Source organism: Heterodontus francisci, chromosome 1 (assembly GCF_036365525.1).
Source record: "Heterodontus francisci isolate sHetFra1 chromosome 1, sHetFra1.hap1, whole genome shotgun sequence".
Lineage (NCBI taxonomy): Eukaryota > Metazoa > Chordata > Chondrichthyes > Heterodontiformes > Heterodontidae > Heterodontus > Heterodontus francisci.
In genome coordinates, this window is record NC_090371.1 from 229966250 (window position 1) to 229978195 (window position 11946).

The 11946-nt window shown below is 40.3% G+C and overlaps 1 protein-coding gene across 1 annotated transcript in view; it reads right to left on the bottom strand.

Moving 5' to 3' along the window:
- pdgfc (platelet derived growth factor c) overlaps window positions 1-11127 on the bottom strand; it is a 491598-nt gene extending 480471 nt beyond the window's left edge. The window contains exon 1 of the mRNA XM_068042045.1: window positions 10717-11127. Within this exon, the coding sequence (XP_067898146.1) occupies window positions 10717-10825 (109 nt within the window). The 5' untranslated portion in view covers window positions 10826-11127. The remainder of the gene's footprint in view (window positions 1-10716) is intronic.
- Between the last annotated feature and the right edge of the window lie 819 nt (window positions 11128-11946).

The window sequence follows — 11946 nt, forward strand, 5'->3', positions numbered from 1 at the left end:
AGAGCATGAATTAAATAGTAAATCAAGTTACTTGAGGTGAGTGGTATTTTCATACGATGGTGAAAATTTTCATTGGCTGCTATATTGAGGTCCTGCTCCACCCCAAGCCAATGCTGCATCTCTGCTCATGTTATAAATGCAGTGCCTTGTGAATTATGTATTTTTAATAGACTTGTAGGCAATAAAATATGAATGTCAGGCATGCAAGCCTGGAGTCTGAGTCCAGTAGCACTGAACCTAACTCTTTCCGAGACATCAGAAGCAAAATTCTTCAATGGCCATAACTTCTATCTGATCTATCTCCAACAAGCTACAAAACAGAGAGAAATCTGATTACATTTACTGGTACTTAGTGCTGCTAATGTCCTCTTTCCTGCACCCTGATGACAGCATTCGAGCCTACCACTGGCATTTTTGAATGAGGAACCATTTGGAGGCTGGCAGTGGTCCACGTGATCCAATACAGTGATATAAGGAAGAACTTGCATTCATATGGAACCTTTCAGAGTTTCAGGGCATACCAAGTTCTTCACAGTCAATAAATTACTTTTGAAGTGTATTCACTGTTATTTTGTCGACAAGCATGGCATCCAATTTCCACACAACACGGTTTCACAAGCAGGAAATGGGATAAATGATCACAAAAACTGTTTTGGTGGTATTGATTTAAGGAGGAATGTTGGCCAGGAAACCAGGAAAATTGATCTTTAAACACTGCCATCAAATTGCTTATTTCCACCTGAATAGGCAGCCAGGACCTCAGTTTCATCCAAACGGTTGTACTTCCAACAATATAGCATCCCTTCAGTATTGTCAGAGTAGATTATGTGCTTCTGGACTGAGATTTTAACCCATTACTTTCTAACTAAGAGGAAAAAGTGCGAACAGCTAAGCCAAACTGACACTCACATACTGTTTAATGCCACCACAGGTGGAAAAATGCATCCAATTTAGGTATTTGAAAATGATGAATGCAAAATTTTCAGTGTCACTTTTCTCCTTCCAAAATTTCTATTAACTTTCTTCTAAGAAATTTATGTGCAGTGACTGCCCATAGTACTGTGATGTTTGACACAGTTCTAGCTACAAAACAGTTTCCCATTTTCTAGTCTTCCTAGAATGCGCAGAAGGGAAGTGCTACAACAGGAACAGCAGCCAATCAAGTGACTTCTTTTTCCTCCTGCTTTGGTTGTTGTTGCTGTTTTGGTAGCATAACAAAGTCAGTCAACATTTCAATAGTAACTCAAGTTTCTGATACATCTCACCTTTCATGCTAGAACACTCAAGGACAAACATAAACAAACACTCCTCCAGACATCTGCATGACAGCATGCTATCTCCCAGCCATTTGGAATGAGTTCAGCTTCTTCTGTTTGCCAACCACAAGTGGATGAAAAATCTCTTCATTTTCATAGTGAGGTGTAAGGAAGCAGTAGTTGTGCAAATGAGCCTGAAAATAGTTGTGATATTTTAATGATATTTAAAAAGTGTCAAAAGTAAGTATTCTACAAAAAGGATTTTAAAGCAAAATATTTTCTGCAATCAATTTCAGAATGTATCTCCTTCCCTCTAAATAATTCCTTGCATATGGGAGGAAATTTTCAGGCTCAACACTATGCTGGCCAGCCAACATTATACATCAGGTGGAAGTGGAGATTCTCACTCAGCTTAGTGGCTGATTCAAAAGAAGCATAGAGATTAGCATCTTTTTTCCTTGAATGCATACAGAAGAGGTTTCTCCACCTGACACAGACTGTATTTTGCCTTTATTCCAATACAAAAACTGACTGAAAGGACATAGAAATAAACATAGTTATTCTGCAGCACTTATATGCGTTTTGTGTGCTAATAAAATACAGCTCATGGAATCTTAATGCACACTCAAAGCTGAATTGTCTGTTGATTGCTAGGACTGTCATTAAATGGTCATTATAGAGAGTACTCTAATGTCTTCAAGTCAAGTTTCACCACACAAAAAAGTTCAAATTACAGAGACCAACAAAAGATCATTTTTTTAACTAATTGACTTACATTATTGTGTTGGCAATTATGACATCCCAGATGTGACAAGCTCAAATAAAAAGTTTTAATGACATCATTAAATCACCAAAAGGGACATGAGTGGAATTTTCCTTTCATTCGTAATACATGAGGGGATTATGACATCATTAGCTTAGCAGTCACAAGGGCTCTCAGTAAGTGGCCCCAGACCAGCTTGTTTTAATTTAGATCTTCACAAAGCATTTGACCTTCTTTTTCCTAACTTTAACACAATTTAAATGATACACCGAGGGATGGGAGGGTATATCATGCCCCATCTGCCTTTCTTGTTATACAATCGGCACATTCACTCTGCTCTTAAAACCCTAGCATCATAATTACTGAAATCTTCAGCTGTGCATTGGATTCAGAACAGGTTTCAGCTGTGTCCCAGATTCACAACTTCCAAGTTCTAAACAATGAGGTTGAGATTTTTGGGGCTATCCATTAACTATAGTTGCACAAACATCCTTGAAATAGAATTTCATAAATGAAATGCCAAACACCTAGACTCCGACCCTTCTCCATGCCCATATCTGATGACCTTGATAATAATGTCACCACAGAATCGGGTGGGATTCTTAAACCTAAAATAGTTCCTGTTTTGTACATTTCATAAACATTTGTAACTGGTTACATTAATTACTTCCCAGTAGGCATTTGGCACATTGATGAAAGTTTTAGTTGCAAATATGATCAAGAACGCTAAGTCCAAGACTGCCTGTAATCAATGTATACCACATGTGTGAATTGTGGACCAAGGGTTCCCCCTAAATGGAAACTCAAAGATTAAAAAAGCATAAAACCTTGGTGTGTCTTCATTGCAGTCCCATTGAACAGTTGGAAACAGATTCATGACCATAATTTTTCTCATAGTACTTGATTTTAACCAATTCTTTGGGGGATATATTGGGCTGACTTTTCCAGGTTGAGTTACAATCCCAACATCAGCCTTAGTTTCAATTTGAGAACCCGGAAGTGCCCATGGCGGGATGTAAATTACAATCTTCCCAGAGGCAGCCATTAAGAACCCACCTCCAGGAGCCCATCCAATTAAGGACGGCGGATGGACCAGGAAGTGGGAGGCTGCATACAAGGGTCTGCAGTGATGTACGGCCAAGAGATGCACTGGGAGAGGTGGGTGCAGCTGAGGCAGGCAGAAGACTGTGAGAGTGCCTCAAAATGGAGGCACTCTCTGCAGCATTGGGAAAATTAAAATACACGCATTACCACAACTGTCTGGCCATCATTGTGGCCGTCACATCCCAGAGGGCCTGTGCTGTGGTGAGTGAGAAGAAACCCGATGGACCCCTCAGCCTGCTGACCTCAGTGGGGGGACCCCTCTGCCATTGGCAAGACCCCGTCAGCACCATCACTGTTCTCCCAGTTGGCCTATTAATGGGCCTAATTGGCTAACCACCACTGTCAGATGGTTGACCCGATGCACTAGTTTACAAATTTATGCCCGGTCCTGCTAACCCATGACCGAGAAAATTCGCCCCATTGAGTGAAGGAGTGCTACTTCTATAGAGAAATTAATATTGCAGGCAGGGCCACATGATTCTACACAATGACATTGGAAGGGTCTTGAGGATAGATTTTGGCAAGTTAGGAATGTTACTTGAGATTTTTAAAAATTTGTTTGTAGGATGTAGGTGTCGCTGGCTAGGCCAGTATTTTTGCCCATCCCTAACTGCCCTTGAACTGAGTGGCTTGCTAAGCCATTTCAGAGGGTATTTAAGAGACAACCACATTGCTGTGGGCCACATGTCACATGTAGGCCAGACCAAGTAAGGATGGCAGATTTCCTTTCCTAAAGGACATTAGTGAACCAGATGGGTTTTTACAACAATCAGCAATGGTTTCATGGTCACCATTAGACCAGCTTTTAATTCCAGATTTATTAATTAAGTTCAAATTTCACCATCAGCAGTGGTGGGATTTGAACCCATGTCCCCAGAGCATTAGCATAGTCCAGTGACATTACCATGACGGCACCGCCTCCCCAAAATATTGGATTTTATAATAATATTCAAGTGGTGTGGCATATTACATTGGAACACCAACATACCACTTATTGAGCAGAAGGGCACAGCTTCCGAGCTACAGTTTCTCACAGGTAATATGTTCCTGAATTTCAATTGTGCCAGCATGAAGAATCATACAGTGGAACCCAGGAATTTTCCCATTAAGAAGGGAGGAACAATCAAAGGTAAAATCACCTGGGACTGCTCGCATATGCCTTCAGCAGCTGTTAGAAAGCTATTGGCAGGCATTTACAAGCAGGCTGCCTGTCTGACTTTTCAATTGCAGAAAATATTTGGCATGGATAAGCCTTAAAATATTGTACAAAACGTCATATTTTAGGCGTGTAAATAATATAAATCTTGGAGTGTGCAGCATTCTCAGAATAAACATACAAAAATGTATTTGTATCATTTACAGCAGATATATTGCTGCCATCTTCAATTGTTTGTATGGATCTAGCCATTTGTTGAGTCTTCTTCCCCAATGAGATGTTTGCACTGTTTAGTTTTATTATCCCTTCCTTAAAATTTGTGTTAATGTCATAGTATTTCCCTACGTAGATCTACACAGTGCATTTTGAGTACAGTTACCCGAGCATGCAGTTAATAAGAGCAACTGTTCAAAATATTGTCCTTATGCTATATTCTGATTCAGGTGACCAATTCATGCTATGCCTTCAAAATAGTCTACATTTTAAAAATAATTTGTTAGCTGTGAAGTGCTTTGGGATGCCCTGAGGATGTGAAAGATGCTATACAAATCCAAGTCCAAGGTGACTCAATAGAGACATATAAGATAATCAGAGGGTTAGATAGGGTGGATAGTGAGAGTCTTTTTCCTCGATGGTGATGGCAAACACGAGGGGACATAGCTTTAAGTTGAGGGGTGATAGATATAGGACAGATGTTAGAGGTAGTTTCTTTACTCAGAGAGTAGTAGGGGCGTGGAACGCCCTGCCTGCAGCAGTAGTAGACTCGCCAACTTTAAGGGCATTTAAGTGGTCATTGGATAGACATATGGATGAAAATGGAATAGTGTAGGTCAGATGGTTTCACAGGTCGGCGCAACATCGAGGGCCGAAGGGCCTGTACTGCGCTGTAATGTTCTAATTCTAATTCTAAAGTCCTTTCTTCTTTTAAAGCAGTACATTTGTGGCTTACCCATGCAACAACTGGCACAAAAAGGGTAACTTAAGGTCACACAAAACCACTGAACGAACACTCAAACTCATCCAAAAGACCATGACAGCAAATAATTTAGGTGATATTAATTCCATTCTTTTAAAGGAGGAAATATTTAAAGAGTTAACAAGCTACAGGTTCCTCACGATGCTGAAAATGTTGACAGATGGCATAAGGCAGATTCCCCTGCCTGCAGGTAAAGGGTTATAAATTTCACCAACTGTTTACACAATATTATTGTTATAGCATCTCATTATAAGCCATAGCCAACAAAAACATCAGATTTTAGAGGAACATAGGTGCTGTCTTACTATAGCGCAGACTCAGTGAAGTGTTCAATACTGCCAGAAAGCCTGTACCGTGGATATGGTGTGTGCCTGTACTTCAGAGTATGTAGCCAGAGGCTAACCTCTCTATGTAAATGTCTTACATCACTGTGAATACCACCTATGCACAAATGGTTTCCCTTTGCATATGCATTTATTTAGTCACTTTATTCCCCCCAAAAAATGATAGAAGCTGAAAATAACTTGTTCATACAGGCAGAAAAGCACTCCATACCAAAGCCTGCATTGTTGTATTCTAAAAAAGACTTATTGGATTCAGATAGAAGATTTCCTCATCTTACACCAGGTAATTGAGGTCATGCTGCAGTTAAAGAAGACACTCTGCAATACACCTCTGTAATGTTCAAACTCTTCTTTGTTTGAAGGATGGATGAGTTAAAGTTTACCTTTGCAGCAGCTCTTAAGAATTGCAAATGGGATGAACAAATTGCAAATTCAATTTACCTTACAAATTTAAACCTCCATTTGTACCGCCAAGAAGTGTGTTATGAAACTGAAGCAGCCATTCTATTCTTGGCTACTATAACAGCAACATATTTTTATATAACCCCTTTTATGTAGAAAATATAAAAAGGCTCTTTACAGAGGAGCTAAAAACTAACAATAAAATGAATCAAGGAACACGCATGGTGCAAGAGTTACTGAAGATGAGTAAAAGCTTGTCAAAAAGATGACTTTTGAGAAAACGTTCAAAGGTGAATAGAGAAGCAAAAAGTCAGAGAACTTTAGGGAGGGAATTCAGAAAATAGGGATGACGTTACTCAAGGCTCTATCAGCAATGCAGGGATCTGGGGGGTAGGGGGGATAAAGGAAGGTAGGGTATATAATAAACCTTCAAAAGACTGAAAGGTATGGAAAGAGTTGTATTGTTAGATGAGATTGCAGACATAATGTGGGGTGAGGCCATGGAAGAATTTAAAGACAAAGGCAAGAATTTTGAATCAAATTGGGGACAGTGAGCCAATGTAAGTCAGCAAGGGAGTGATGGATAAGTGATATCTAATCTGGGACAGAATATGGCCAGCTGCAATTTAAACAAATTGGAGTTAACAGAGGGTGCAGGATATGAAGCCAGTAAAGAGAATAATGAAAGTTCTAGATGTGACTAGTGTGGATAAGGGTTTAAGCAGAGCTGATATTGGTCAAGGTGGCTAATGTGGAGGTGGAAGTAAGCCATCTTGGTGACTGATAAATGTGAGATTTGAAGCTCAGTTCTGAGTTGAGGAGGATGCCAATATATTGCATTATCTAGCTTAACTTTAGCAAGTGATTTCAGAATACCTTGGGATCTGTGGCAAAGGAACAAAATCTATGTCTTTCTGTTGTTAACTTGGATAAAATTTTGATTTCTCCATGCCTTGCTGTCAGAATCAGAGTCTGAAAACAAATGTGGCCATAAGACTGAAGTAATTAGTGGAAGGGCCGAGCTACATGTTATCAGCATAACTATAATAGTTGAATCTGTACCTGTACAGAATCTGTACCTGTAGCTAAAGTCACCAAGAAGCAACATGTAGCTGAGGAAGAGGAGGGGTCCAAAGATGCAAGGTCTTCTGAGGTAATGATGCAGGGCAGTAAGAGAAGCCATTGCTGGACATGTATAGGCTTTGCTCTGACAGTTAGGAGCAAAGCTATACAAGACCAGACCCAGAAAGTTCAGCCCCATGGAGCTGGACAATGAAAGGGAACCAAAGGATGAAGAAGCATGGCATGGTCAACCATATTAAACACTTCAGTGTAGTCAAGAAGAGCAAGGAGGAATGATGCACTGTGTTCACAGGCACAAAGGAAGCCATTTTTGTCTTTGATTATGAGGGTTTTGGTGCTATGAGCAGAGTAGGAGCCAAACTGAAAGCACCTTAATAAGCGGTTTTGCAACAGATGGTTGCAAGTCTGTGAGACCAGGACAAATGAGAGGATTTTTGCAAGAAAGGGAGGTTAGAAACGAGCACCTGAACTCACTGTATTTTCCCAAAAGACATTCTGAGATGGACTTCTTCGCGCAGCGTATGTTACACCAGTCCTGTGGCAAGGACAAAACTGGCCAGAGTGATGACTTAAGTCTTCTTCACATTACATTGATCAAAGAAATGGCATTCATAGCACCTGTAGAAAATGTCCACTGATCCTGCTGGAGCAAGACTATCTTGAAAAACGAACTAAATGAAGGTTTCCAGCACAATGGTAATACACAGTGTGAGTTTATATACAGGTAGCAGAGTTTTGGATGAGCTCAAGTTTGAGCTTAATTTTCTAGAGGGTGGAGATGAGAGGTTGGTCAGGAGAGCATTGGAATAGTCAAGTCTGGAGATAGCAGAAGCATGGATGAGGGTTTCAGTAGTATATGGGCTGAGGTGGAGCGATATTACAGAGGCGATAGAGGTAGAAGTAGGTGGTCTTGGTGCCAACATCCAGTGTTCACTGACCTCATGGGCTCCCAATCTACCAAAGCCTAGAACACATAAGGTTTTCATTCTTGTGTCCAAATCCCTCCACCCACTGGCACCTCCCTAACTCTGTAACCTCCAAGAACTCTGAATTCCTCTAATTCTGACCTCTTGTGCATCCTGATTTCCTTCATTGGCAGCCGTGCTTCCAGCTATCTAGGCCCAAGCTCTGGAATTGCTTTCCTAAACCTATTTCTTTTAAGACAGTTCCTAAAAGCTCACCTATTTGTCCAAGCTTTTAATTACCTATCTTTTTTATGTGGCTCAGTATCAAATTTTGTATACTAAGACTTCTATGAAGAGCTTTGGGATGCTTGTACTACATTTAATGTGCTATACAGATGCAAGTTGTTGTTTAGTAAATTGTAGCCAATTAGGCCCATCAAATATATAATGATTGAAAACAAAATACCTTTATGTTTTCTATATTACAGCAGTAACTACACTTCAAAAAACAATTTCACTGGCTGTAAAGCACTTTGAGATATCCTGAGATTGTGAAAGGTGCTCTCTCTCTCTCTCTATATATATATTTAAAACAAGTGCAAGTCTTTCTTTTCTTTTTACTGGAAATATGTCATCCTGTGTCTGTAAAGAGAAAAATAGGTTAACATTTTCAGTATAAGTCAAATTTATTTGCTATAACCCTTTGTCGATCAAAGAGTTATAACCGAACTGCTAACTGCTCTCTTTTCTCTTTACCGATGGGGACTGACACAGCTGTGTCGTTTCAGCATTTTCTCTTTGTATTTCAGCTTTCCAACATTTGTAGTTGTGTCTTAAATTTTAAATATATGATCGGCAGTGGTTCAGTAACTTTAGTCCAAAAAAAATCTAAAAATACATCCATCAACATGATCACTTATGACTTAACTGATGTCTAAATCTAATCTAAATCTATATTATATATATTAGTCTAAATCTAATAACTGCTTCGTGCTAAAAAGCACTTGCTGCAGTACGCGACTATTCTAACAAATTACGCAGTCTGATGCTCATTCCTGCAAAGGTCCAGCACTATTCCCGGGTGCAGCAAATAGTTCCTTGCACCGAAACTGGCTATTTTTGGGCCATCGTTGTGCATTGACCAGCGCCGAACCCCTGGACCACACCCAATACAGGAACACCTCAGCGCTATCGCCACACAGAGAAAAATTCCCTTCTTTCGCATGGTCAACACTCCGAACGCAAATATCCAGTGTTCCTTGCATTTAAACAAAAAAGAAAGCTTTCACAGTTTTTCTTTTCAAACAAATTGTGTCATTTCTAAAACATGAAATCCTTTTTGATGCAATCCTGTGATCTCAGCTGCGAATTGTTATACAAAATATAAGAAATGTTGTCATGTGCATAAATCTGGTTACACGGGGGTATATTTATGTACTCATTAAACTAATCTCAAACTTTATTTTGGTTCAAACCTGTGCTGGATTAGTCCAACTATTTCTTACTATGGGGGATGGACGGGTTTTAAAAAAAACACAGGAATGCCATGCTTTACTTCCCTTTTTATTAGCCAGTCTAGGTTGTAATCTAAAACTGTCAAGTCCCAAAGCTATATAATTAGGTAGTAATGCATGGGAATAGTGAGTTTATCATTGCTTTTAACGTACTGATCTTTGTCTTGCCAAGAGGGCGGAGCACAGCAGGAGGACGCACCTTTAGATTCTCCATTGCGATTTTTAAAACACGACAGTAGGTTCAGGGGCTGAAGTCAACATTAGTATTTGTAGAAATGTTTACCACAATTTTCATTCAATTAGAGCCATTTATGGATTTATTGGATTTTATGGATTTATGGACACTGGTGACTTAACATGGCTTTTTGAAATGTAACAATTAGGTAGACAATTTCGAAATGTCTTAGTGACAGTCCATGAATAAACGCAAGTTGCCTGAATCTTTACAGTGAAAAATCAAGTATCCAAGTATGAAATGAATGCTACAAGGCACAGGCACGATGGGCCGAATGGCTCCATCTGTGCAATAAGAAGCTAATCAAACGATATGCTTATAAAGTGTGTGAGTATATAATTCTCAAGATGCGATAGTAATGGCTTTGTAAAGACTGGTGTCTATCTGTCAGTCTGCAGCTCTGCTTATTCTTTTGATCGCTTTCACTGGCTCTTCCAACTTGTTCTGACTGTGAGGCCAGCTTTGTTAATGCTGCTCTTTGATCAGCGCCCTGGCTGCCTGCAGGTGCCAGATGTCATCGCGTTTACAAGCAGCGTGGCTCAGTTTAAAAAAAACATACCAGCCCTACTTCAGAAGCACTCAATTGGAAACTTAAAATCTTTCTTAAGATAGACTAGTTTTTTTTTTAAAGTATGAGACATACACAGAGGAGCCGTTCCGGTCAGTCGCATGCATAATATCACAATCCTGCACGTTTTTAAAGAGTACCTTAAGGAGAAGTTTGTACTCTGGCAGCTGGGAAATTCACATTTCCTACAAAAAAAGTCAAACAAACAAAACCCCTATGAGGGCCAGGATTTCCTGAGTTCTTAAGTACCATCGCTTGTGTGTGCCGGGGCTGCACTGAAATCCATACCTGTAAGCGATCATCCACTCGCCACACTGGCAAGCGAGTGGAGCAAAAAGAAAACACACCAGGAATTGCTAACTCAACTTTCTCGCATCAAAGAGCTACGGGAAAAAGGAAGGAAGACTTACCGTTGTGTTCCTTGTTACTTGAAGGCTGGATTTTGTTGATTTGGGCTTCCGATCCATGATGGCGGAAGTTGAGAGCCGATATTAGCAGTAATACTAATGACAGGGACATTTGGGGAAGAATGTTTGCACGCTATCGGGGCACAGTAAACAAGACACTGGACTTCTTCACACTGACTCACTTCCAGCCGCCGCTTCTACCATGAAGGATGCCGAGTGCAGGGACCCTGATGTGCCAGCATTTCCACCAGATAATCACATAGTGGCTTCCACATTCCGATCCAAAGCACTCCCTTCTCTCTCCAACGTGCCCTGATCCAACGATCGCACTTATCTACTCAATGGCTAATGTAAGGCGGAAAAAAAATGATAGACGGTTATGCCAGACCCGAAGATTTTTTTTAAAGGCGCAGCCAAGTACTTACGCACACCTGTCAACTTTTATAAACTTCTGGATTTAAAAAAAACTTATACATAAAGTTGACGATCTTTGTTTTCTGTTCCTTGCCTTGCTCGTAACATTAACTGGCAGTGCAAAACTTTTCTATCCGAATAGACTTTTAGTAAAAAATTACTTTAAAAGGTAGTTTACCAGCAAACAGCTGGATTCCATTATTGCAGGGCACTTTCAAGTGGCTTTTTTATTTTAAAAAAAGGGCTGATCTAAGTTTTTTTCTCCCTCGCTTGACGTCAGCTAAAGACGAAAAATAAAACTTTAAAGTGCTGCTTGTTGCCGTGTGAAAGTAAAGGTTACGGTTTAGCACATTTCATGTCTACCTCCCCACGACCCCCTCCCCAGCCCCCGCCCCATCGCCTGCTCTGTTCAGTCACGCTGGGTGTGCTCTGGGTGAACAGAGCCTGCCAACTGGCGACACGACAGGTGGTATAACATTGCCGACTGCAAATCTCTCCAGGGGCAAAAACCTCAGACATCAGACTTCACATAGCAGCTTTAATCACCGCGTACGCTTTACAAGTCAAAGCCTCGGATTGTTTACTAACCATTTTAGGATATTTGGGAAACCCTATATGTAAACATAAAAAAGTGCCAAGTAAATGCTTCAACTATATTTCAAAGTCTCGCCTGCACTCAGTGAATTTTGATCGATCCGCATTATATAAAATATGATGCGTTAATGGGAATTGCTACACTACATGCAGTTCGGATCTGTCTGAAGTCCGAGCTTTACTTGCAATTCGCACTCGGTACTCAGCATAAATTGAACTTTATAC